The sequence below is a fragment of the Aspergillus sydowii genome, assembly GCF_001890705.1.
Source record: "Aspergillus sydowii CBS 593.65 unplaced genomic scaffold ASPSYscaffold_9, whole genome shotgun sequence".
NCBI lineage: Eukaryota > Fungi > Ascomycota > Eurotiomycetes > Eurotiales > Aspergillaceae > Aspergillus > Aspergillus sydowii.
Window position 1 is genome coordinate 795,218 of NW_024467867.1, and position 25,434 is coordinate 820,651.

General features: G+C 51.6%; 13 protein-coding genes across 13 annotated transcripts; 8 read left to right on the forward strand and 5 right to left on the reverse strand.

Moving 5' to 3' along the window:
• Positions 1-1,230: 1,230 nt before the first annotated feature.
• On the forward strand, positions 1,231-4,382 carry ASPSYDRAFT_91848 (a-pheromone processing metallopeptidase Ste23; the record flags this gene model as incomplete). Its single annotated transcript, XM_040852560.1, has 2 exons — positions 1,231-1,467; positions 1,527-4,382. The coding sequence occupies 2 exons, from the start codon at positions 1,231-1,233 to the stop codon at positions 4,380-4,382; spliced, it is 3,093 nt and encodes a 1,030-aa protein (XP_040700396.1).
• Positions 4,383-4,747: 365 nt separating this feature from the next.
• Positions 4,748-6,365, forward strand: ASPSYDRAFT_47880 (cleavage and polyadenylation specificity factor subunit 5). The gene is made up of 4 exons (XM_040847527.1): positions 4,748-4,884; positions 4,950-5,201; positions 5,287-5,534; positions 5,613-6,365. The coding sequence occupies exons 1-4, from the start codon at positions 4,844-4,846 to the stop codon at positions 5,903-5,905; spliced, it is 834 nt and encodes a 277-aa protein (XP_040700397.1). The 5' UTR covers positions 4,748-4,843; the 3' UTR covers positions 5,906-6,365.
• A 1,451-nt stretch (positions 6,366-7,816) lies between these two features.
• Positions 7,817-8,947, forward strand: ASPSYDRAFT_47883 (lipase family protein; the record flags this gene model as incomplete). The annotated part of the gene is made up of 4 exons (XM_040847528.1): positions 7,817-7,904; positions 7,964-8,129; positions 8,189-8,525; positions 8,584-8,947. 4 exons carry the CDS (start codon positions 7,820-7,822, stop codon positions 8,881-8,883), a joined length of 888 nt encoding a protein of 295 aa, XP_040700398.1. The 3' UTR covers positions 8,884-8,947.
• A 119-nt stretch (positions 8,948-9,066) lies between these two features.
• On the forward strand, positions 9,067-10,524 carry ASPSYDRAFT_207101 (DUF3431 domain-containing protein; the record flags this gene model as incomplete). Its single annotated transcript, XM_040843915.1, has 3 exons — positions 9,067-9,742; positions 9,804-10,246; positions 10,310-10,524. The coding sequence occupies exons 1-3, from the start codon at positions 9,357-9,359 to the stop codon at positions 10,522-10,524; spliced, it is 1,044 nt and encodes a 347-aa protein (XP_040700399.1). The 5' UTR covers positions 9,067-9,356.
• Positions 10,525-11,124: 600 nt separating this feature from the next.
• Positions 11,125-11,943, forward strand: ASPSYDRAFT_156649 (putative dephospho-CoA kinase; the record flags this gene model as incomplete). Its single annotated transcript, XM_040842574.1, has 1 exon — positions 11,125-11,943. One exon carries the CDS (start codon positions 11,125-11,127, stop codon positions 11,941-11,943), a length of 819 nt encoding a protein of 272 aa, XP_040700400.1.
• A 447-nt stretch (positions 11,944-12,390) lies between these two features.
• On the forward strand, positions 12,391-13,220 carry ASPSYDRAFT_91853 (uncharacterized protein; the record flags this gene model as incomplete). Its single annotated transcript, XM_040852561.1, has 3 exons — positions 12,391-12,648; positions 12,697-12,725; positions 12,830-13,220. 3 exons carry the CDS (start codon positions 12,391-12,393, stop codon positions 13,218-13,220), a joined length of 678 nt encoding a protein of 225 aa, XP_040700401.1.
• A 25-nt stretch (positions 13,221-13,245) lies between these two features.
• On the reverse strand, positions 13,246-13,978 carry ASPSYDRAFT_155996 (uncharacterized protein; the record flags this gene model as incomplete). The annotated part of the gene is made up of 3 exons (XM_040842517.1): positions 13,246-13,425; positions 13,481-13,861; positions 13,910-13,978. The coding sequence occupies 3 exons, from the start codon at positions 13,976-13,978 to the stop codon at positions 13,246-13,248; spliced, it is 630 nt and encodes a 209-aa protein (XP_040700402.1).
• A 311-nt stretch (positions 13,979-14,289) lies between these two features.
• Positions 14,290-15,088, forward strand: ASPSYDRAFT_156853 (zinc-finger domain-containing protein; the record flags this gene model as incomplete). Its single annotated transcript, XM_040842599.1, has 3 exons — positions 14,290-14,637; positions 14,741-14,908; positions 14,960-15,088. 3 exons carry the CDS (start codon positions 14,290-14,292, stop codon positions 15,086-15,088), a joined length of 645 nt encoding a protein of 214 aa, XP_040700403.1.
• Positions 15,089-15,402: 314 nt separating this feature from the next.
• ASPSYDRAFT_156681 (YjbQ family protein) lies at positions 15,403-15,926 on the reverse strand (the record flags this gene model as incomplete). Its single annotated transcript, XM_040842578.1, has 2 exons — positions 15,403-15,561; positions 15,651-15,926. 2 exons carry the CDS (start codon positions 15,924-15,926, stop codon positions 15,403-15,405), a joined length of 435 nt encoding a protein of 144 aa, XP_040700404.1.
• Positions 15,927-16,316: 390 nt separating this feature from the next.
• ASPSYDRAFT_156913 (GFA family protein) lies at positions 16,317-17,012 on the reverse strand (the record flags this gene model as incomplete). The annotated part of the gene is made up of 3 exons (XM_040842605.1): positions 16,317-16,452; positions 16,522-16,774; positions 16,832-17,012. 3 exons carry the CDS (start codon positions 17,010-17,012, stop codon positions 16,317-16,319), a joined length of 570 nt encoding a protein of 189 aa, XP_040700405.1.
• Positions 17,013-17,923: 911 nt separating this feature from the next.
• On the forward strand, positions 17,924-19,628 carry ASPSYDRAFT_156226 (F-box domain protein; the record flags this gene model as incomplete). The annotated part of the gene is made up of 2 exons (XM_040842537.1): positions 17,924-18,240; positions 18,290-19,628. The coding sequence occupies 2 exons, from the start codon at positions 17,924-17,926 to the stop codon at positions 19,626-19,628; spliced, it is 1,656 nt and encodes a 551-aa protein (XP_040700406.1).
• A 379-nt stretch (positions 19,629-20,007) lies between these two features.
• ASPSYDRAFT_59874 (BTB/POZ domain-containing protein) lies at positions 20,008-21,030 on the reverse strand (the record flags this gene model as incomplete). The annotated part of the gene is made up of 4 exons (XM_040849764.1): positions 20,008-20,405; positions 20,459-20,609; positions 20,684-20,825; positions 20,888-21,030. 4 exons carry the CDS (start codon positions 21,028-21,030, stop codon positions 20,008-20,010), a joined length of 834 nt encoding a protein of 277 aa, XP_040700407.1.
• A 428-nt stretch (positions 21,031-21,458) lies between these two features.
• Positions 21,459-25,317, reverse strand: ASPSYDRAFT_91858 (putative inositol polyphosphate phosphatase; the record flags this gene model as incomplete). Its single annotated transcript, XM_040852562.1, has 6 exons — positions 21,459-21,534; positions 21,592-22,259; positions 22,311-22,570; positions 22,626-22,835; positions 22,890-25,212; positions 25,270-25,317. 6 exons carry the CDS (start codon positions 25,315-25,317, stop codon positions 21,459-21,461), a joined length of 3,585 nt encoding a protein of 1,194 aa, XP_040700408.1.
• Between the last annotated feature and the right edge of the window lie 117 nt (positions 25,318-25,434).

Here is a 25,434-nt window from a genome sequence, read left to right on the forward strand (position 1 = left end):
CTGCACAGGTCGAACATAGACTTATAATGCAGTGGACATATGTACAAATAGCAAAGACTAGGATATACTTGGCCTCACTGAAATCTTGCAGTTACACTGCAGTTTATCAAATGAAGCTACTGATTTTTATATTATTTTTAGCTACGTCTTACAGGCCATAAAAGAGACCTATAAAGTCACTACCGGTAATGTGTGCGAATATGGGAGACAGGGGTTTATCGAGAGGTGGTACGACTTCAAAATAGTTGGCTGCAGGGTGGTTCAATTTGGGGAACAAGCCCATGCGAATATTAGTCGAGATATTAATCAAGACTCTTCTCGGTGGGATATTTTCCATCAGCTTTGCGTCTTTTTGGCTTTTGCGCTTCGAAGTCGAGGCTCTAATCGAACAAGAATGCAGCATTGCAGCCTTGAACCCTTCGACCCCAGAGACACCAACCCCAGAGTTCACTGTTAGCTCCAGAGTCCAGCCCCAGCCTCGCTGTTTTGCGATGGGGAACTCGCTGGCTATCGCTTCAACAGCCAATCAATTCAGAATGAAAGAGCCACCGTTGGGCTCATCCCGGTCTAGTTGAGTATGCCTCGCCCCGAGGTATACAGCTTCACACCGCCCAGCTGCTGATACCGGAGACATTCCCCCTCATGTCGTGCTTTTGAATTCCTGGAATCGATGTCGTGAGATAGTATTGACTTATTGAGGTGTGCATTCCACTATTTCATACCATTGGGGCCTCTATTGGATGTTTGCCTCTTCTGTGAGCCCGTTCCTCATTCTGCAGCACTGTGGCGTGCGTGCGCATCTATCTGCCCGCTCGCTTTATCTCCTGCCACGTTCGAATCTTACCCATCTCTAACCTTCGTTGACCCAGAGACTATCAAACTGTCACTAGTCACTCGCTAGTCGTTTCCTGATCGTCACCGGGCAACCTTCCGGGCTTGAATACCGCCTGTTTCCTGCAGCGCTCGTACTGCATGCCACCCACAAGGTACTCCTCTGTTCGCCAGCTGTGGAATAGACGCCTACCCTGCGGCATCTCATTCTCATATCCATCCCCAGCGTCTCGCTCGCTCCTTGCTCCAATCGGTGTCGTTTCTGTGCCGGTCGCCCCTCATTCGCATTCCGCGTCTACTCGATCACACGCGCCTTCTCTCCGTTCGCCTCACTCTTCACCGCGACACTCCGCTCTCAACCGCCTCTCCGCTCTTCAGTCCATCACGCATACAAGGAAAATGACAGTGAAATCGGCCGAGCGTCTGACAGAGGGGCTAGAAAAGCCTCTTCTGGATGACCGTTCCTACAGAGTCATACAGCTGCCTAATAAGCTTGAGGCTCTGTTGGTCCATGATGCGGAGACAGATAAGGCTGCCGCGGCGATGGACGTCAACGTGGGAAGCTTCAGTGATCCAGAGGACTTACAAGGTCTTGCTCACGGGTTGGAGCATATGCTATTTATGGGAACTGAAAAGGTCTGCTGCACATCATGACTCTCACCGACATGTCTAACGGGTAATTTTTTTTATTCTAGTATCCTGTAGAAAACGCATACAACCAATATCTCGCCTCGCACTCTGGATCGTCCAATGCCTACACCGCCGGTACTGAGACGAACTATTTCTTTGAGGTGTCTGCTACGGGTACATCTAACAGCGAGACATTGAGCGGTCAATCCACCCCTAACGGAACTACAAATGGAACGCCGGCAGTGTCGGATTCGGCCAGCACCGAATCAGCAGGACCGTCTCCTTTGTATGGCGCCTTGGATCGATTTGCGCAGTTCTTTGTGTCGCCGCTTTTCTTGGAGAACACGCTCGACCGTGAAATGCGGGCAGTGGACTCAGAAAATAAGAAGAACCTGCAGAGCGACTTGTGGCGTTTGATGCAGCTCAATAAGTCGCTGTCCAACCCAGAACATCCTTATAACCACTTCTCAACGGGAAACCTGCAGACGTTGAAGGAGGAGCCGCTGCAGCGCGGTGTTGAGATTCGCAATGAGTTTATGAAGTTTTATGATAAACACTATTCTGCTAACCGGATGAAGCTGGTGGTGCTTGGTCGTGAATCGCTGGATCAGCTAGAGCAGTGGGTATCGGAACTGTTCGCTAATGTCAATAATAAGGATCTACCCCAGAACCGGTGGGATGATATCCCGATCTGGCTGCCGAATGATATGTGTAAGCAGGTCTTTGCTAAGCCCGTGATGGACTCACGCTCCGTGGATATTTACTTCCCGTTCCTGGACGAGGAGAAACTACATGAGACTCAGCCGAGTCGGTACATTAGCCATCTTATCGGCCACGAGGGACCCGGAAGTATTTTGGCATATATCAAAGCGAAGGGTTGGGCGAATGGATTATCTGCCGGAGCAATGCCGGTCTGCCCTGGAGCTGCCTTCTTTACCGTGTCTGTCCGATTGACACAGGAAGGATTGCAACAATATCAACAGGTGGTCAGGGTGATCTTTGAGTACATTGCCATGATCAAGGAACGGGAGCCGGAGGAGTGGATCTTTGAGGAGATGAAGAATTTGGCGGAGGTAGAATTCCGATTCAAACAAAAGTCTCCCGCCAGCCGATTCACTAGCCGCCTGAGCAGTGTCATGCAGAAGCCGCTGCCACGAGACTGGTTGCTTAGCGGGTCTCTCCTTAGAAAGTTTGACCCAGAGGGCATTAAGAAGGCCTTTTCGTACCTTCGTGAGGACAACTTCAGGTTGATAGTCGTCGCCCAGGACTACCCAGGAGACTGGAACACCAAGGAAAAGTGGTACGGAACCGAGTACAAGGTCGAGGACGTCCCTGAGGATTTCATGGCCAATATCCGCGCAGCGCTGAAAACCACACCGGAGACTCGACTATCGGAATTGCATATCCCGCATAAAAACGAGTTTGTCCCTACCAGACTTTCAGTGGAGAAGAAAGAGGTACCTGAGCCTGCAAAGACTCCCAAGCTTATCCGCCATGACGAGCATGTCCGTGTCTGGTTTAAGAAAGATGACCGGTTCTGGGTCCCTAAGGCCACTGTCTACGTTACCCTCAGGAACCCCTTGGTTTACGCCACCCCGGCCAACCTTGTAAAGTCGAAGCTCTACTGTGAGCTTGTTAGAGATGCTTTGGTAGAGTACTCCTATGACGCGGAACTCGCTGGCTTGGACTACCATCTGTCTGCTAGCATTTTTGGTCTTGACGTTTCGGTTGGAGGATACAACGACAAAATGTCTGTCCTCTTGGAGAAGGTCCTCACAAGCATGCGTGATCTTGTGATCAGCCCAGATCGCTTCCGGATCATCAAGGAGCGCCTGACCCGTGGCTATAAGAATGCAGAGTACCAGCAGCCTTACTACCAGGTTGGAGACTACACCCGGTATTTGACTGCTGAGCGCGGTTGGCTGAACGAGCAATACGCTGCCGAACTGGAGCACATTGAGGCCGAGGATATCCAACACTTCTTCCCCCAGATTCTGCGCCAAAACCACATCGAGGTCTTGGCCCACGGTAACATCTACAAGGAGGATGCACTGAGAATGACAGATACTGTGGAGTCAACTTTGAAGAGCCGCAATCTGCCAGAGTCCCAGTGGAATGTCAGGCGTAACATGATTATCCCGGCTGGGTCCAACTACACCTACGAGAGGCCTCTCAAGGACCCCGCCAATGTTAACCACTGTATCGAGTATTACCTCTTTATTGGGGACATGCACGATGAAGTCCTACGCGCCAAGTTGTTGCTGTTCGCGCAAATGACTGACGAGCCTGCGTTTGACCAACTGCGAAGCAAGGAGCAGCTCGGGTATGTCGTCTGGAGCGGCGCACGCTACTCGGCCACAACCATTGGATACCGTGTGATTATCCAGAGTGAGCGCACTGCTCAATACTTGGAATCTCGTATTGACTCTTTCCTCACCAACTTCGGAAAGACATTGGAGACGATGCCGGAAGAAGAATTCGAGGGCCACAAACGGAGCGTCATCAACAAGAGACTGGAGAAGCTCAAGAACCTGGTTTCCGAGACTTCCCGGTTCTGGACTCACATTGGTAGCGAATACTACGACTTCCTGCAGAGTGAAACTGATGCTGCCCGTGTCCGGGATTTGAGCAAGTCGGACCTCATCAACTTCTATAAGAAGATGATCAAGCCCGAGTCTCCTACCCGAGGCAAGCTTTCAATTCACCTCAAGGCCCAAGCCGGCGCATACGAAGACGACTGCAAGGAGCAGAAGGAGCAGGGCGCTGAAAGCAAGGGAAGCTCCGAAGACGCCGCTCTTACCAAGGACACCGCAACCTATATTACAAATGTTACGGAGTTCAAGGCCCGCCTGGCTGTCAGCACTGGGCCCAGCCCCATCACGGACCTCACCGAGTTTGAGGATTTTGATGCCAAACTCTAGATTTCTTTGGTTAAATACGTGTCATGGTTTTATGCATGGTTGGTTAGGGAGGCGGCGATGCGATGGTGGAGTAGGCGGGATATGGACTTAGTTCTTTGGGGTTTAGAAATAAAGTCATTGCATGTTCTTGTCTGATTCTGTGTATGCGGTTGTCAACCATCGTCTAAACTACTGTTAGAGTGAATATAAGGCAGAATAATAACTCCTCATTCTCATTCTACCAAATTGTAAACAATTAACCTGTTAATTGGGTTGGAACTGTACAAGCCTGGCCGCTCTCTAAGAGGACACGGTCCGATGTTTTTGCGACCAGAGCTCCAACACCAATCACAGCCACCTCAGAGCTCCGGCGGCCGCAACATTATACAACATCCATTCCATGATATCCCTCGAAACCCATTCCGCTTAGTTGCTACTCCTGTGCCGTCCATATTTACTTGAATACACTGACAGTCATCAAGATGTCAACAACTACAACCACGGCAATGCAAAGCAGCCATCCGTGCGTTCTCTCCCGTCGTCTCGGTCCTCATCCAGCTTGCTAACGTACAAACTCGCAACACGCAGACCTATCGCGCCAAAAGACTTCTCAGCAAAACAGCCCGAGACAATCCGCTTATACCCCCTCTCCAACTACACATTCGGCACAAAGGAAACACAACCAGAAGAAGACCCCTCCGTGCTCGCCCGCCTAAAGCGCCTCGAAGAACACTATGACAAGCACGGCATGAGACGGACATGCGAGGGGATCCTCGTCTGCCATGAACACAACCACCCGCACGTCCTCATGCTTCAGATCGCGAATGCTTTCTTCAAGCTGTACGTACTCAGTTCCATCTATCAGTCGCAGAGCCCGTATATTGCAAGAACCACTGACTGAATGGCTCGCGGCCTTAATGTACAGACCAGGCGACTATCTCCTCCACGAAGACGAAGAAATTGACGGATTCAAGAAGCGCTTAAACGAGCGTCTTGCGCCCGTGGGCTCACAGTTTTCTGGCGAGGGCGTGAACGAGGACTGGGAAATTGGCGATACACTCGCGCAGTGGTGGAGGCCGAATTTCGAGACCTTCATGTACCCGTTTTTGCCGGGACATGTTACGCGGCCGAAGGAGTGCAAGAAGCTTTTTTTCATCCAGCTTCCAAAGAAGAGTGAGTCTCCCGATATTTGACACTGGGCATTACGTTGGGGGGATGGTAAAATTAATGTGATGTTTGTTTGCTGCGCAGAGGTCCTCTCCGTCCCGAAGAACATGAAACTTCTCGCTGTGCCGCTTTTCGAGCTATACGATAACAACCAACGATACGGACCACAGCTCTCGTCGATCCCGCATTTACTGTCCCGGTATAACTTTGAGTTTGTGGATGAGAACGATAACGTTGTGGCTGCTACACCTGGGACGGGTTCGCCGGAAGACCAGGCCCCTCGTACAAAGGTCCTTGCTGGTAGCGATAACAAGGACGAAGATTCGGGGATGGCGGACTATAACGAGGGAGCCGAGAACGGAGGGCAGAGCCAGTGAGCTAAGCCGCTATACTGGTTAACTATGTTTCCTGGTTGTAGACGGGGTGGGGCTGTGAGATGTGGTTGGCGTCTGCTGGTTAGGGAATACCTCGCAGGCATGCTTGATGTCTAAAGCGACGGTTGACTAATGTGTCAGTCAGTCGAGCGCGTATGGACTACCCTATCGACTCTTCGTTACTTTTCATCTCCAGAAGATGTATGTGTTCTAGCTCTTACGACTGGCGTTTCGAGGAGCGATATCTATGCATGGTTCAATTCATCAATTTCTCCGAATACATAGTGCTCAAGTAGGTAAAATAGGCCAATTCCGAGTTCGCATCGCATCGTCAAGAGTCAAGACGGAAAAGACGGCTGGATTGGGTTGTTCGCCGTCGACCGACGACAGTGGGAGGGACTAAAGTAGTATAACTAACTAACCTCCAGCTCCACAGAACCAGTGCAAATAAAATGTGCCCTTCTATGAAGAATATCACGGAGAGCCTCTATTAGGAGGGTAATTAATATGCCTGCCCTAGTTTATGACGAAATTCGTGCAGACCATGCACAAAACCTCCGTCCTCTGCTATTTAACCGCAAGGCTAGGCATTTCTAAAAGGTCATAGTAGACTACAAAGACGGTATCCACGGAACCGCTTGGCCAGTGCTCAAGTTACTACCGGTAACCATTAACAGTTCAATAAAGCGCACGAGGTCAACAGCTGGTCGGAATTGTTGTCCCACACCGGGGCTTAATATATCGGAGTAAGGTGAGTATGGACTCGACTTCGAGGGAGGTACAGCTATGACTGACTGTATTTTTCACAGTGAAAGTGATAGCCGTGCAGCAGTCAATTTCTCCGCAGTCCGTCCGCACAGGCTAAAAGACAGGGTTACTTCGTCAGTGAATCTGCAAGGCCATACTGGTGAATTATGCAAGCTGAGTGGATAATTACCCCATCTCAAATCAACTTATCAAGTGCCGAACCGGATGATCCCCTCAGCCCTTAGGAGACTACTAGTAGACGCCCGGATACTTGGCAAGCACAGCATGCGCTGGGTTCTGCCTCCGAGTGGTTCGTTTCCCTTTTCTCAAGTTTAATCTTCAGCGAGTTGATTTTCCTCCGTAGGTACGAGGAAGTCGAGAGAGTTTGTACCACTCGTTCCGTGGTGTTTCCCTCTCAGGAAACGGCCAGCCGAGTAGTTTACTCCGTAGTGTACTCGATGGATTCGATGGATTCGATGACATTCGATGCCCGATTGCCCACTTACGTCCCCTCTCTGCACGGCTTGGCTGACTCGCTAGCACGCTTCTGTATACTGATCTTCGCCCGTGGCCGTCCTACGGGAGGCCAAGTGACAGTCACCGACTCACCGTTTGCAGCTTCCACGAATACGATGCAGAGCGCAGACCTCGTAGTGGGAGTTTGCGAACTGACTCGTTCTGGTCCGTGTAGGGCCCAGCAACGAGCACGCGGACATACTGGCGCACGGATTTCTTGCTGGAAATGGGAGGATCATCACGGGTGATAGACGCAGGTGGTTCTTTACGGAGTATTATTCGATATTAGATAAAGGATTTCGAGTAGCTAGCTTATGGCTGAGGTTGTATCGCGCCCTTCATTTTGCTTTTCGGACCCCTCGGGTGGGGTTGTCTCGAGGGAGGTTAATGAGTCTCATGGCATTCCTTGGGGCTTGGATGGATCGTGATTCCGTGAGGAATGCTGCAAACCTGGATTGGTACTGGTCAGTCCCCATGACTGGGTAATGCTATATAAGCAGTGGCTGTTCCTGAAGATCGGAGGTTTGTCTGTCTGCCGGTCTGTCTTTGAGTGTGAGTGTGCAGCATACCGGCCTCTTTCTGCCCTTTATTTTGGGGTATTTTTGTATATACGCGTATTTACCCTATTATACCGTTGAAGTGGTTGTTGGCAGTATGGCCGGTCTTCGATATATTTCTGCTGCTGTCATAGCCCTTGCAGCCTTAGCTGTTGCTGCTCCCACCCCGCTGGCTCGTCGCGGTTTGCTTAGCCCCAGCGGAAGAAGTTTAGAGTGATGGTGTATGACTGACGCAGAGCAGATGTATCGGCCGACGACCTGAGCCAGTTAGTCCTGTTTGCCGAGTACTCTGCGGCATCCTACTGCACTCCCAACATCAATTCTACTGGCAACAAGCTTGTATGTGCAAGCGGGAACTGCCCAACAGTCGAGGAAGCTGAAACCACCACGCTGGCCGAGTTCTATGAGTACGTCTCGTATTTCATCATGAGATTTTTGGGATCTCAAAGTCTAACGTGGATTGCAGAGAGAGCGAATATGGAGACGTAGCGGGATTCCTGGCTGCAGACACAACCAACGAGCTGATTGTCGTGTCTTTTCGTGGAAGCCGTACAGTCGACACCTGGATCGCGAACCTTGACTTTGGCAAGGACGGAGTCGATGAACTCTGCAGTGGATGTGAAGTCCACGGCGGGTTCTGGAAATCATGGCAGGTCGTTGCGGATACGCTGACATCTGGCGTTCAGTCCGCTCTCGAAACCTACCCCGGTTTCACTGTGGTCTTCACTGGCCACAGCTTTGGGGCGGCATTGGCTACTCTTGGAGCAGCGCAGCTGCGGAATGCGGGCTATGCTGTTGAACACGTAAGTCACCCAGTGGTAGTAGCATTAGTATAGTGGCTACATACTAACGACAGTGTAGTATGGATATGGGAGCCCGCGAGTTGGCAATGAAGCCTTAGCGCAGTACATCACAGACCAGGGCGGCAACTATCGAGTCACGCACACCGTCGATATCGTTCCCAGACTGCCGCCCATGGCGTTTGGATTCAGCCATCTGAGTCCCGAGTACTGGATCACTAGCGATAGCGATGTCACTCCCACAACGGCAGACATCGAGGTCATTGAGGGTGTTGGATCGAGAGATGGAAATGCCGGCGAGGATGTGCAGCTCTCATCAGCGCACGGATGGTATCTGATTGACATTAATGCATGCCAGTGAGAGGATACGCTGGTGAATGACAAATTTATATATATGATGAATAGAAATTGTTATCGACTGTTGAATGTTGATCCAGTAAAGTAAATAATGGAGGTTGTGGGTGGAAGAAAGTCCAATGGGGGCTGTCGATCGCTCCACTGTGGCTGGTCCTGCTTCAAGTTCGAGCTGCCAACTGTCGACTCCAGCTCCATCAACGGTCTGCCTGCCAGCCTCCTCCTCCAAAGCCCGCCTCCCTCACCGGCTTCGGATCTCATCTGGATTAGTTGCCTGAACGGCGGCTACTCCACGGCAACACGCGTTCCGGCTGGTGTCGGCGACAGCCATGATCGGCTGCCTGATCGATTTGGCTTGACGCTCAAATTCCCGAACCGACCACGGAGCACTCTCTGTGCACTCCCAAACGCAACCGCGCATATCTTACTCCATAACCACGTCTGTCTGTGCTAGTCCGAGCTAGTCGCTGTGCGGCAGCCATGTTCTTCTTCTTCTTCAGCGGCGTCAACAGCCCGCGCCGTCGCAATCGAGAGAAAGCGATCTTCCTGACCATCTTCATCATTTTCGCCCTGTACCTCCTCTTCTTCTCCAATTCGTCGCCGCGCAAGCATGTCGACCCTACGATATATGACTCCGAAGCGCTCGGGGGCCCTTATCGAGATCCGCAGTCAGGCCGGGCGACTCCCGCGCGGCAGTCGGCGCCCATCCGGAAAAGCATGGTGGTGGCTAGTATGAAGAACGATGATGTCTCGTGGTTGCACAACTACTTTCCGGATTGGCATAAGAATATTTACGTGGTGGATGATAAGAAAGCGCAATTGACGGTGAAGCAGAACAAGGGCAGGGAATCGATGGTCTATTTGACGTGAGTTACACTCCCGCCTTTTGGGGATGAGGATGCATCTAACTTGGACGAATGTTTACAGGTACATCATCGACAATTATGACAACCTCCCCGAATCGATTCTGTTTATCCATTCCCAACGATATCAATGGCACAACGATGACCCCTACTACGATGGCATGCCGATGCTGCGCAATTTCCAGCTTCCATACCTTGAGAAGCAGGGTTACGTTAACTTGCGCTGTGCCTGGGTCCTGGGGTGTCCAGAGGAGATCCATCCGCTGACCGATACGCACCGTGAGAACATACACGCCGGCGAATATTTCAAGAACGCGTTCATGGAGCTCTTCCCCGGGGTTGAGGTGCCAGAGGCGGTCGGTGCGTCTTGTTGTGCGCAATTTGGAGTCACGAGCTGGCAGATTCACGAGCGCCCAAAGAGTGATTATGTGCGATTTAGAAAATGGCTGTCGGAAACGGACCTGACGGACGATTTAAGCGGGCGGATTATGGAATACTCCTGGCATAGTATGTCCCCCTTCCCTTCCACCATAGCAACTTGATGTGAGACAACTAGCTAACGCATCGCAGTGATATTTGGAAAAGCCCCAGTCCATTGTCCCTCCGCTGAAGAGTGCTATTGCAGGGTCTTTGGGCTATGCGATTTGACATGCCCGAGCCAGGACGCCTGCAAAGACCGCTACCAACTCCCGAAATACTCAACCCTTCCGCAAGGCTGGCCGTTTATTGGATGGCATGGACAGAAACAAGATCCCAGCAAGGGTGGGCTTCCTGACCAGGGATAACGACACCACTTGCTCGAGACGAAGGATTACAAAGGCATCTCCACTCTAGTGGACAGAGCTGGACTTCGAGAAGCCAGCAAATCCAACCCACCCCGCGCCCCAGACGGAAATATACCGCAGAATGGCGGAAAGAAGAATTTAAGAAAAAAGTCCTCGCCATTGATCGCTTCGTTCCAGCTCTGCGCGGGCTGTCAATTGTCAGGCATGATTAAGCTGGAAGCTGCTGTACACTATCAATAGATCTAGCGACGCCACACCAAACTGGCTGAATTTAATGTCAATACTCAACTCAGGGACATAGGAAAAGGAATATATACTGGACTTTGAGACTATAGCTAGAACGCGCAGCTAGGGGTTGCACGTAGTATAATTTACCCCATATTGTCGTCACTCGTCACCAGCGATAAGATCAAGTGGTGGAACCTCGGTCCCGGAGAAGTCAACCGGGCTGAGCTTCTCCAACCGGCATATGCCAGCAACCACGACCACCCTCCTATATCTACCTCACACACCAAGCCATCGCCCATCCAAATTCCCCCCACAGCCCAAGAAAGAAGAAAAGCGAAGCGGGAAAAAGAAAAAGAAAAGAAAGGGATCAAAATGCTCATAATCGGCCTCACAGGCTCAATCGCGACGGGCAAATCAACCGTCTCCTCCCTCCTCTCCTCCCCGCCTTACTCTCTCCCCATAATCGACGCCGACCAACTCGCCCGCAAAGTCGTCGAACCAGGAACACCAGGCTACGCCGCAATCGTCAATTACTTCGGCCCTAGCACACCGGATCTACTCCTCCCGGAATCACCAAATGCGCCGCCGGGCACCCCGCGCGGATTGAATAGGCCCGCGCTGGGACGCAGGGTCTTTGGGACCTCGGAGGAGCGGAAGCGCGACCGCATGATCCTCAATAAGATTGTGCATCCGGCTGTGAGGTGGGAGGTGTATAAGAGCTTACTGTACTACTACCTACATGGATTCTGGGCTGTTGTTCTGGATGTGCCGCTGCTGTTTGAATCGGGAATGGACTTGATCTGCGGGACGGTTGTTGTTGTGGGCGTGAATGATCCGGAGGTACAGATGGCGCGGTTACGAGCGCGCGATGCGCATCTCACTGCGGAGGATGCGGAGAATCGGGTCAGGAGTCAAGGTGATGTTAGGGGGAAGGTGGATAAGGCTGAGTTTCGGGGTATAGAGAGTGCCAGGGGGGTTATTGTTTGGAATGACGGAGATAAGGAGGAGCTGGAGAGGGAGGTGCGGAGGGCTGTTACGACAATTCAGGGGAGGAGTCCGAGGTGGTGGGCTTGGTGGCTGCTGCTTGCGCCGCCCCTGGGAGTTGGTGTTGCGGCGTGGAATCTGGCTGTGAATTACGGGATAAGGAGGAGATGGGAGAGGAAGGAGGCCGGTGAGAAGGCCAAGTTGTAGTCTGTGAGACCGTTACTGTCGCCATCTTGTTGTGAGTTATGAGGTGTGGGTTTGATCGATCACAGTACATAATTCTAGGGATGATTACGAGTCACGACCCAGATCTACTTTTGGGCCTGTGTCTGTGATCGACCTTTAAGCATGATTTAGTGGCGCCCAATTTTGAAGCTGATCTGGAGGATCGATAGACTTGAATTGGGTTCAATAATGCCTTCCTTTTTTAGGATCCACTCTCCTGGTTAGGAGTCGAGCTTGCAATAAGAGCTGCGTCTGTTTACTACGACCCCATTGTTGCTTTCTTTTCTTATCAGGGCTGACGAGCGACTATTCACTAATGGTACGAACTTGGAATTCTTTTTCTTTTCCTTGACGCCGCCTTGACAGTTTGACAGTTTGACAGTTTGACAGTTTGACAGTTTGACAGTTTGACACCACTGAACTTTGAACATGCTTTGCCCATGCGCTAAATCGTACTTCATGGTCGAAGGACTCCAAACGGAACGACCACGCCTTGTTCGTTCCAAATTTCAACAACTCCCGTCCTCACATTCGAGGGCTCCTCTGCCGATGCAAGTTCGTCCCCAGTCGGCGAAGGAACACCACCAGAGAAGGGAATATGAACAAGACCAAGAAGCGAAAGCATGCTCGTACGGGCCAGGTAAAGCACCGGCCATTCTGATTACGCCGATCCCAGAAGAGCCAGAGGTATGTGCTATGATGTATTCTTGATGGGTCAGCTCTGACAGGGTGTAGTCAGCTCACACTGAAGACAAGGATCACTTGTAAGGCCTAGACCAGAGTACGACCGGAGAGGCTACGGCCAGCCTCGAGGAATAATGAAGGCCCCCACGGAAAAGTTTCCTTTCAACTATGATGTCCCTCGTAGATCTCGGAAGATTCTGAGATCGAACACAGACGACAGAGCGAAGGACGTCCGCGTCGAAGTTGGGAGGACCTCCAGTCGAAGTCCCACTCCCGAAGCCCCCGCATCTGATGTGATGAAGATCCGCGTTTACAAACGTGACGGAAATGCAACTCAAATCCGCCGGAAGGGTATCAAATCGGAGGAGATCCGACTGAGGAAAGGCGATGTTGTCGTGCGCGGCACGACACCAGGGCGGAAGCTTCGAAGACACAGAATATCGAACCAACTCCGGAGTGGGGGTACAACCCAGATCCGCAATGGTAGTCGCGTTCCCTTTGGGACAGTTGTATTAGATTGGGTGGGGGAGAAGTCAATTGCTGGATACATGAGCTGTGGCGCGATTCCTTGCTAGAAGTCCTTCATTGTTATGGACGAGTTTATTTGTGTTTTCGCTTCTTTTGCGGCTTCTGATTCGCATTGCTTGGAGTTGGTTTCGAGCGGCCGCCTGTCCCAGAAATACTGACCATCTCATCCAAGTTGACTTTCTCTTGTTTGCTCTGGCTCTTCGCTGGGGTTTTTGTCGCATTGGACTCATCTTCAGCTCTTTCGCCCGAGGGCTGGAAATTTTTTTTCAGCATCAGATCATGCCATGGTTGGAATAAGGACACAAACCTTGGGTTTATTCTTTTTCTTATAATTGCCGTAAACCTGGCGACCCCCATAGTCCATATCATCATCGTCCGCATCCAAAGAAGTGTCTGCGACTACGAGAGGTTGCTGTGCATATTGCGTAACTGCGTCAGCGCCTCCAAAATCAAGGACCCATTCGGTCTCTCCTGCCTCTGCAGCTTGTCGAGAGATTGCATCCCTGCGTCGCTCTTCTTCCTCTGCGAGCGCTGCAGAAATCGCTTCCATGTCTGAAGAGGGCGCGACTGGGCTGCCTGGTCCGGCGGAGACTCTGCGCTTTTTTGGAGTTGAGTCTTTGGATTCGCTGGCAGACGCAGGTAGGGAAGATTCTTTTGAGGCGGCGCTGGCAGCGGCTCTTTGCATGAACTTTGTCCATTAGTTAAAAGTTATGAGAGGTATTTTGGAGCTGCATACCTTCATAGTTAGTAGACGAGAAGACATGTTCTTTTCAGGCTTTGGGCCTGATGGCGATTGTTGAGGCATGGCTGAGGGTTCCAATGGGTCTAATCCTTGCGGAAATCAAAATCCAAACAAGGCGCTATTAGACTGAAGAAAAAAGTGCAAGAATAAAAAGAACCAGCAGCAGCAGCAGCAGCACCTGTCCCAAAAACTAAAAGTTATGAATGAAAATCGGCGTAGCATCGGCAGAACCTCACCGCCCACACCGGCTCCTCAACGCTCGTCGAATCAAAGCTCCCGCAAATAATTGGACCTCCAAACCTCAACCGTCGACCGACTTCATCTCTCCTTCCGCCATCACAATTCCTCCCCACGGCTCAATCGCAGGGAAGATGATGCTCCCCACAGTCCGAAGCCGGATCGCGGCGTTCTCGTCCAGCGTGGCGCCGCGCGTTGCCTCCCGGGCCGCCTACTCGACCACCGTCCCTCGTTTCTCTGAAAACTACATGCAGCCGAACGACCCGACCCCGCAAACGCCCAAGCCTAATGTCTCCGAGACCAATGCTACACCTGTTGACTCGATGGGATCGTGGGATGCTGCGTTGAAGGAAACCCCGGATGTTGCCGAGCGAGTTCGCTCGCTGCAGGCTCCTAACCGGAAGCCCACTTGGTCTCAAAGCCAGAGGCCGCGAGAGGACGCGATGAGTGGACCACGATTTGAGCAGACCATTATGGAACTTCAGGTTGGTTAATACCCGATTCTCGGTGGTGGTCGTGTCCTGGATGGGATGGGCCGTGGGAGATAAATCGAGGCTGGGAAAATCAAAATGACTGACATGTGTTTAGCCCACGCCTTTGGCCGCTATTGAACTCATTCACAAACAGCCCGTTCGCTGGACACATGAGAGGGTCGTCAGCTGTGATGGAGGCGGTGGTCCCCTGGGTCACCCCAGAATCTTTATCAACACCGACAAGCCCGAGATTACTGCCTGCGGGTACTGCGGAGTTCCTTTCGTACGTAACTGTCACAAATGTGATAACCTACGATATTCTGACTGACCATAGGCCCACGAACACAACCGTGCGTACCTCGAATCTCTGCCTGCCACCAGCTACCCCCTGGAATCTACCGGCGATGCCGAAGAGGTGAACGAGAGCCAGCGTGTCACTGAAGGTGGATTTGAGCAGCGGTAAAGATGGAACTGTTTTTGGCGTTGATGCATGTTTTTATTTTTATCTATTTTTGCCCTAATTGGGCTTGTACAGTTGTACCAATCAATGAAGATGTTAGACTATATTGCTTGCAATCATATTAACATACCTAACCACCAAAAGCTTACCAACGTTAGGGGCCGGACTAGGCTAAACCATCATTAAAGTAATACGACCGCCTACTTACTACATCTGAGCTTAATATCAACAAGTCATCTCAATTCATCGCCCACACCCCGATCTACGCTATACAGTACTCCTGACCCCTAAAGATGATACGCCGCACCTGTATCTAGTCAAGCCTTCTCGCCCTGGATGGTAGCAACAACCTTCCTCGAATGTCTCGCAGCCCGGAACTCCAAATACCAAATCCCTTGCCACGTTCCCGTCGCCAACCGCCCGTTCGAAATCGGGATGTTCACTGAAGCCCCAATGAGTGCGGATTTGATGTGTGCCTGCATCCCAGTATAACATTAGCACACTGTCTATACTGTCTGCTATTCAAATGCGAAGTGGGAAAAAAAGCAGCGAAAGAAATACATACCGGCATATCATCTTCCCCCTCCGCACTATGGCGATAAAGATTCCCTTTTCTATCCTCGGGCGCAATGCGGTCCAGCGCATCAGACATATCCTCACGGACATCCTCGTCCCAGTTCTCGTTTAGGGAGAGCGCGCATGACGTGTGCTGGATGAACAGGTTGAGCATGCCGACCTTGTAGTCACGGATTTCGGGCACCGCGGACTTGATGTGGTCGGTTATGAGGTATGAACCGCGCGACTTGGGCGGGAGGGTGAATGTTTTTTGAGACCAGGACATTTTTGCTTTGGTTTGGTGTGTTCAATGGAGAGAGAGAGAGAGACTAGAGGTGACGTTAGATTTGTTGTTGGGGTGAGAGTGGGAGTTGCGGGGTTGGTTTTGTTGATGGGTTGTGGGGGGCTTATGGGGGAGATTGATTTGTCGAACGGTATTATATAATTAGAGATAGTAGGGACTCACAGACAGTATATTATACTTAGTGTGGTGGTGCTATGAAGTTCATGAGGAGAAAAATGTTGTAGACAATAAATCCGTGGTGGGGAAACTCCATCGACGTCATTTTTGGGTGCAGGCTCAGCCGACTCATAATGGGTGTATTTCCAATCCAATCTACACACGAGTATTACACGATTAATTAATCCATTATATGTAAGTTAACTTTTACATCGATTACATTCGCGTACGTGAGCTATCATCCTTCGGTTTGCCATAGTCATCAAGTAAATCGCTCTGTTCGTCCAATGCAGACCACTTGGGCTTCCCGTCCGGGATGTCGATTGCACGGCTACCGTAGAATATATGCATCCTGCTCTACATTAGTTTCTCAATTGCCAATTGACCGTTGGGGGAGATCTTGACGGTGATTGGGACATACTTTGGCTCGAACGTCTCTCTCCATGTATGGTGATCCGCTCCTGACGCCTTGTAGTCAATCAACTCGGGGAATATCAAACAGACATTCCGTCCTTCGTCCATTATTGGGCTCCGACAGTGCGCACATGCCACCTTCGTCGGCAACTCGTAATCCCTGGACTTGTTCTGAGATGAGTAGAACGAAAGGCCTTCAGTGCCTCTGGTGAAGAGGATATCAGCTTTGTGGAAGATGCCGCACCACTGGAATGGGGCGCCTGCAAGAGTAAATTAACCATTTGTTGCTGATACAATTAGATATCCAAGTGTCGCACCATGAGTCACTTGACAGCCGCGACAGTGGCAGTACTTTGCGTTGAGCGGTGTTGCTCGGTTGATCTTATATGTGACTTGACCGCAATCGCAACTCGCGTGCCATCTGACAGGACCGAATTCTTGGTCTGATCGTATTTGATACGGAGGACGGTCCTTGTGACCAGGGTCCTTTTCGGGCATTGTAGAGGCTTTCTGACGAGGGAGGGAGCAACTCAGGGATCTTGTGTAGGGCGTCCAGCAGGGAGTGCGGAGGAGGGTGTTGAGGATCTTTAGTGAGTTCAACGAAGCCCGGTTATACGGCATGAGGAGCTGATTTTAGTCAGGGTGAGTGACTTGCTGAAACAGCCATTCTGTTTGTCAATCTTCGTTTGTAGATGACAAGACTGGGATAGAATGACCGGAGGATGATGTCATGGCGGACTTTGCTAGATTGCCATCGGGATAGCCTCAGATTGCCAATTGAGACAGCTAATTACATCAGACTGCCCGAGGTCAAAGAGCACCATGGTATAGATGGACACGTGCGTCAAGAATGTTGATGCCTCAAGTTCAGCCTCAGGATTCCCACATTACCGGTAATGAATATCACGGTCGCCAAATAAAACGGCCAGCGCCAGATGAAACGGCCGGCTGCAGCCATCCAACGAACCCCATTTTATCTGCTTGGCACCGCGCACATTGCGCCTCAGTGCGCCTCTCGTTTGGGTCTGCTTTGTTGGCCTTGATGCTTGGAGAGACAAAGTGATTCGTGGTTATAAATATGCCTCCGCAGCCAATGACAATCTGTTGGTTCTGTTGCTTCTGGGGAATCTTTGGCCGAGGGGACGCCAACCAACACGATCGGACCAAAAGGCGCCGGAAAGTCAATTATTATTATAGGATGATGGATCGACAACGCCTGTGATTATTAAATCAGGGACATCGCCAGTATAAGATTCGACACGCCGGCGCTGCTGTAGATCGCCTTCGCTTAGTTGGCACCCCCGCCTCCATCTTCCTCATTTATTTCTGACAGCTTGTCTCATCGCATCGCCCTCTTTGTCTTCTAGCTGCACCGATCCCCTGCTCATGCCGTCTTTCTCTCCGTCAGGATGGGATTATTGAGCCGACTTCGCCGGCGCTCCAAGAGCCAAAGTCGTGCGGGGAACGCTGTCAGTTATGAGCAGCACCTCCGCATGCACAGCGACCCTCCTCCTTTGCCCGCCAACGCTGTATATCTCTTCAAGCAGCTCCCAAACCCCGTGCTTGCGCGCATCCTGTCCTTCGTCTGCCCCCATGCCGCCGACAGTTCCTACGATACCTCCGAGGAGTCAATGACAGAAGATGGCTGCATGCTTTGTGACATGCGTGACCTTGCGCACTGCGCTCTGGTCTGCAGACGCTGGTACAGTGTTGTCCGGTCTTTGCTGTACGTTTTCGAAAACCGTCTCTATATAACACCCCACTAACCACTGTAGATACTCCCATGTCCGCATCGACGCAGTCCACTACTGCGAATTGGAAGAGATACTAGCGGCCAAGCGAAAGCGCCGTTCACGCTTCGACCGCAATGCCGACCCCATCGACCCCCCGCAAGTGCGCCTCTCCCTCTTCATGCGCACAGTTCGACTCTCGCGCGATCTAGGAAACCAGGTCCTATCTCTACGCATGCCATACATGACCCGCGAGGCGAACAAAGCCGAGATTGCTCGAACCATCTCCGTCCTGCCCAATCTCCGCTACGTCGACCTCCCGTCCGGCTTCTACAGCGATGACCCATCCTGCCTAACCCTCAAACAAGAAGTCATGGCCCGCTGCCCAGATCTCCGGCGTATGACCTATCGCAGCGGCGCAGAGGGCTCCTTTGCCCAACTCCCAGGTTCAGGCCTCTGGACAAACCTCGAGGTCCTAGAACTGTCTAACCTCCAAATTGAACCATCCACCCTCCGCCTCTCCCTCGCCTCCTTCCCTTACCTCCGCGACCTCACCATCGACAACACCCCGTATCTCGACGACTCCATCTTCTCTACAACCACCGACCAAACCCTCCCTCCCTTCCCTGCTATCCGACGCCTCACCCTCCGCAACACACCCAGCATCACAATAAAAGGCCTACTCTCCTTCCTCGGTCACCCAAAACCCCGCAACAACCTCCAATCCCTAACCCTTTCATCAACAGGCGTTCCTCCAGCAACCCTCCATGCAATCCTCGCCGCCGCACCCAACCTGACAGCCCTCCTAACCACCCAAGAAATAGCCCGCTCCTTCCCCCCGGAGAAGATCCCCCCACTGGCCTCCCGCTCCCTCCAACTTCTCCACTACGAAATCACCTCCGACCCAGGCTCCTACGGCGTCCTCCCAAAGGCCGCCGGCTACTACACGTACCTAATCTCAACCCTAATGTCCAATTCGCTCCCCGCCCTCCGGGATCTCTACGTCCGCGACGCAGACTTCCCCGAAGCCCTCCTTATCGCCCCTCCCCCGCGCCTATTCGGCGGCGGCGAATCAGGTCCCCAATTCATGGGCGGTGGCTTGGCTCGACCTTTAAACGTCTACAGCAAGGGTCTGGACGAGCTGGAGTGGAATTTCACCCCGTACGAGCCATTGGGGAGTTCGACGCGGGGTCGACGGGATAGCGTGACGAGGCCCGTCAGCTTCCATGATGCGTCGCTGAGTCAACGATGGGGTGGGGATGCGAGGAAGAGTGTGCTTGTGGGTAATGGGTTTGGTGGCTACTTGGCTGTTCCGGTTGAGGATGGACGGCCGAAGAGCAGTGGCGGGTTTAAGAGGGATAGCAGAGGTGATTTGTGGCGGTAAAGCCTTTTTTTTTTTTGTCTGGTTTTGACCTTGGGTTGCTTGCATTGCTTGTTTGATTATTTCTTTCCGGTTATGGGTTGATGAAGATGGTTATGGTGATGGATGGGCTGGTTTTCCATATCGCCAACGGCCTTTGAATGTCGTATGCATGAATATATTTGTTTCCCATTGTTCGGTGCATGTTACAACCAGATTATGAACTAATGGTAGAAGGGCATTGATACCTCTTAAGCCTTTTTATACGGAAACAAGTAGCGTTGAAGCTAGCAAAGTCTAAACAATACGTCGAGTTTCAAAACACATCTCTTAGCCATGGTTGTCTGTTCTGTGGGAAAAGTCAAAGGCCTGAGTATGCAACTATCTAATTAGCCTGTCCGAGTCAACAAGACCATAGCTGACTGGCTATGCGGCCGGAATCAGAATATTTATATAAAGGGCCTGGGAAATCAGTTCTGCTCGCAGCCAAATCCAACTTGAACTCCTCGAGCTCCCCAAATAAAAACATTGGAAACCGCTCATCGAAGTGATTACGGGCTCGACGTTGGTAAATCACCTTTACCGCATGGTCGACGACCAGTCTTTTCACAAGGAAATTTCTCCTGGGGAATGTCTTGTAAACCTCGCGCACAAATCGTGGGAACACAGTCGGGAAAGACGCTCTCGATAGAACTCGGACAATCTTGTACGCTGATAGATAAATCAATGGTTGAATACCGAGACATTGCGCCAAAATATGCACTTGGAGGTGGAGGGACAGCTCGCAACAATCTAACCGATCTGAAATATAGTGAGATTTTGTATCTTCATGACCATAAGAGCACGCTCCATACCACAGGGGTCACTGGGCACCGTCTGCCCTTCGGCAGTGAATCGAGTCGGAAAGCCCCAGTCTAGGTAAAAAGAATAGTCGCATGTGTATAAATAGTCAAAGGCCATACGGAAAACGAGCGGATGGCATTTTATCTTAACGACGCAGGAATTCTAGAGAAAATCCCAGCATTTAGCCTGCCTTAACCATGAACGACTTAATTAAATTATAGGGCGGGGATATATACCGCATCCATAGCAGCCTCTTTGTAAGAATTCCTGATAGTAGTCGATTGAGAACACACAATAGCTTTATGACATTGGAATTTAATGTCCCGACATATGATAGTCATGTCGCTGAACCCGGAGAAGTCGGGGTCGGCAAGAAGGCTGTCAATATGGTGATAGGTTTAGCTGGGCATGCTTCGAAGGTCTGCATGAAGTAGGCTCACCGTAAAAGAGATTTCGTAAGTACTCTTCTGCGTGTAGTGATAGATCCGCTCATCCAAACCAGAGTCTCGCGCTGCGCCAAACGTCGTGCTCGCCGGCGCTGCCTTTCTGTAATCTCATCGGTAAGTCCCTGGATTGAAGACATGGCGTTGGATGCGAGATCGCGGGAGAATCTAGCTGCGATGAGAAAAGACGAGAACAATGATGTAGATAGCAAGCTGGGCGTGATCCTCGGAAACTTGAACGGGCCTGGCGTGTAAGTATACCTAGTTTCCAAAGGAGGAAGGAGCCCATCGGCAACTGTTCTTTCCATTTAATCGCTCAACTGTTATGCACATTATGCTACCTAAGGCTAGCCTGTACTATACACCATATTATTTAATTATGACTTTGCCTCTCTTCACAGGCAGCTCTATCGTCATGTCTATCGTGAGTCATTAGTCGTGCAGGGTACCCCTGCGAGCATATGGCGGTTCTTTTCTTCGTGCCTCCAATTAGGCACCGCCCAACCTCTAGTAACAAAGGATGTAGTAAAGCAGAACGTGCAAAATCACGTCATATAGAGACCGGACTTCAGCCTTGCTTGCCTAGAATGAGAGCCCGCGCCTGTTTAGGGTCGGTTCCGAGGATGCTTATAAGATACTCAATGCTGTGGGCAAATTAGTTGTTTGAAACTCCTTGAACTATCTGTGGTATCAATACTCACCTGGCCTCAGATGCAAGTCTCCGTTTTTCATCTTGGAACTCTTTCTGGCAGGTTGCCCACAAGGCTTCGCGTTGATCAGGGTGCACCGTCTTGATGCGGAATTTGAAGCTGGCGCTCACTGGTCGATGATCAGACGCTCGAACCTCGTGACGTCGGTACTCGAGCTGTTTGACTCGGCCGATACCCCTGTATAGAACCCGGTCACACCAAGCAGGAGATCGCTTTTTGTCACTGGAGTCATAATCATCTGTTCCAACGTCGTATTTGTAGGTCGGGGCAAATGTAATTGGGGCCTCTTGGAATGCCCTCAGCCGGAACCCTGGATTTTTACGCCTTGACGCAAGGAGCTGATCCCGCTCCAGGAGTTTGGGAAGATTGTTGTTTCGGATGTCCTCGATAATCACATGCCGCGGGACAGAATCAATGCGGTAGTTGAGGTCGCCGTTGAGAATACAAATCTCGTGGTCCATGATCATCGACCCATCACCACCACTCACAAAGTGATCCATACGCGACGTCATACTGTTTTCCATAGGCAGAGATTCAGCTTCGAGAATAGCGGCGATATCATTATTGCGGTTCGTGGTTTGCGTCTGTCCGGCTGCCAAATGGCAATTCACAAAACAGAGCGAACTGTCGTCAAGAACGAAGCGGAAAACAAGAGCACCCTGCAGAATTAGCTTTCCAGTTCCCACATTAATTTGAGTGACGAGGCCTACCTTATTCCCGTGCAATCCACCCATACCCCGTTTTACCTCAGCGGCACTGACATCCTTGATCTTGGCGCGCTCTTTATGTTTGACAAATATACATGTAAAGAGACCAATCAAGTTCGCACTGTGTAGGAGCACGTAAGACTCATCCAGCGGCATGCAATCATTGATACAGCGCGTCAAATGCTCCATCCAGACTCGGTATTGGCGACTCATATGCTCCTTCTCACCACTTTCCTTCTTCTTACTTCCCATAAGCAGGCTCTCTGCGACTAGTTAGTAACCATGCTCCAATTTCAAACTCAAGGTTTGGAAACGTACTGGCTGTGATTTTCTTGTTTTCCAGATCTACCAATTCTTGGAAGCCAAAAACAAGAATCTCAGGCGGGTCCTCTGGATGGATTGCATCCTGAATGAACGTAGACGTGCGCACACTTCCTGGTGTCGAAGCACCTGCATTCCAGGTCACAATGACAGCCTTGGCTTCACGGAAGGTACAGAACTCCACATCTCTTTTCTGCATTTGTGATTCTATATCGCGGTTAGCCCGTGCATAAAACCCCCCAAAAAATCAAATAAACTCACCTAGCCAATCGTCCTCGAGCATTCCATCCCAAAGGCGAATGCAATTGTCCGTTCCCAGTGAAGTCACTTGCAGTCGGTTCATCGTCCACACACTGCTAGTATCGAGTAAGAAGCCGGATACGGGGCTATCGTGCGCGCGCCAGTCTTTCAAAACCGTCCACGGGTTGGTAGTCGTATCATAAACATAAATCATGCCTGTTTTATAGGCAGCCCAGAGGTTGTCGCCCACGAGTCCCAGGCAGTTGATTTTGTATACACTGACGCTCACGACATTCAAACACGCATAATTGCTGGCGGAGTAGACTGTGACTTTGCCATCCGCATGGCCGAGATACACTCGACCGTCACCTTGGCTACTATAGGCGCCGGAAGTAACTTCTCCTGTGTGGTGCGATCCCAAAGGCTTTTTGAGAACCCTAAACGAAGTATCGTCACGGGCATCTGGCCGGTACACATGTACTTCTTTTCCTGTTGCCAGCCAAAGAGTGTCACCTACGACCATGGAAAAGCTGTGCCCCTTCGCAACCCTGTCGTAAGGATTGTGGTAGCTATACTGTAGATTTGGAACACCTGATTCATCTGGCGGCCACACTAACAACCTGCCTTCGTCATCGATGGTCCAAATTTCTTTTTTGTGCCGTAAGATCTTGATCACCTCTCGGCGTGACGGGTAAGATCGTGAAGCCACAACCGAGCCCGTATGAACGTCGATCTCATGAAGCTCGCCGGAGTTCGTGCCTATCCAAATCTTTTGACCCTCATCCTCGAGACCAATTCCCGGCTTGAATGCTAGCGACAAACTTTTGACGGTCTCACCATGGCTTAAACTCATCATCTGCTCACCAGTCGTAAGATCCCAGACACGTGTGATATATCCGGTTGTGCAGACGTGTTTTCCACACACGTCCATCAGCCGTGTATCATACCGTGTATTGATCTCCTTGGGTCCCGATTTTAAAATTGGCGGCCGCCTGTTCGTGTTTGAAGCATCCGGATAGTCAGTCCGCAATGGGGCTTCCTCAGGAATCGGCCGATCATCACTCGGGGCAGAGCGAGTAGGTGGTGGAGGAGCGAGCTTCGTTTCTCGAGAGATTGACGGCTGGCGTTGAATCTGCGGTGTCGGAATCGTGTCCACTCTCTGAATAGGCCGAGAAGGTGCAGGACTTTCGAGAGGCGGAGGTTGCCTCGATGGAGACCTACCGCTCCTCCGCGCTACTGACGGGTGTCGTGGCGGAAGACCTGGTCGGTCTTGAGGGCTGTCGCTCCTTTGTTGTAGTCGCACAGGCAGCGGTGCACTGGACAACGATGAAGGTTGTACAGAAGGACCTTTAGGGATCTGTACCGTCAGCGGCTTTGACTGCCATGGCAGTTCAGGAGCCGGGGAGCGCCGCGAGGCTGACGATGCCCTCGGATCCCGTGTAGACGGTGGCAGAGGCGCGGGTGACCTCTCCATAGAACGTCGTGTTGGGATGTCGACAGCCGATGGGGGCGGTGACTGTCGGGAAGATGGGCGCGGAGGTTGGGTTGGAGGTTGGGTTGGCGGCTGGATTGGAGGTTGAATTGACCTCGAAACGGTTGGACGACTAGGAGACGGCTTCTCAGGGCTGCTCGGTGGAGTGCTGAAGGGTGAGATATGTTCTGGTGGAGGTGCTTGTGGTGCGCGCGGAGTAAGTGATGCGTTCGAGTCCTGGAATGATAGGGTGGCAGGCTTCGCGGGGATCTTAGGTTTCGCTGGCCGATTGACAGGAGGTGGAGGACTTGCGCCATTTGACCCGACCGACGATGATAGTCCTGGGGAGAGCCCAGATTTGCGCTCTGGTGGGACTGGCGGTGCATTGACAGGCGTGGTCGGCCGGCTGGACGACACCTTCCCAGACGAAAGGTGTAGGGATTCCCGCGACGCATTCGCGGGACTGCGGGAGGAGCGGAAATCGTCCCCACGGTCTCCAGGTGAACCAAACCCGCGCGGCGGAGATTGAGGAGAATCTACCTTCAAACTTGGTGCTAGCTGTGGTGACGAATGGAAGACCATTGACATCGGCCTGCTCTGTCGCCTCCCAGGCGAGATGCCAGGAGATCCGCCATTGCGTCTTGGAGCCGGGTGCGCCGAATCACTCCTTTGACCATTTGTTAAATTGCCCCCCGAAGCCCAAGGTGACGCCGGCCGAGGAAGGTCGAGGGAAGCTCGAGATGATGAGCGGACGTCGTCGCCTAGCTCGGGTGTTTTGAGATAGGACTCGGTCGAACCATTTGGGGCCGCCGACGGGGAGCGGCGATGTGATGCGAGATTCTCGAAATGGGAAAGAAGAGACGAGACGGGTCTCTAGATATCCGCTTAGGTTAGTGTTTGGACCTCGTATACCGTTGGGAGATGACGTACAATTGGGGCGCTATCCGTAGCGTCTTTGCCCTTGCCGTTTCCCTCCATGACGTCGAATCCGGTACAAGGATGGGTCGGGAAAAGGGACCATAGGCCTTCGATCACGGTAAGTTTAGTATTCCACCCGATATCAACTAGTATCCAATGCAGATAGGAGCCGGCTAG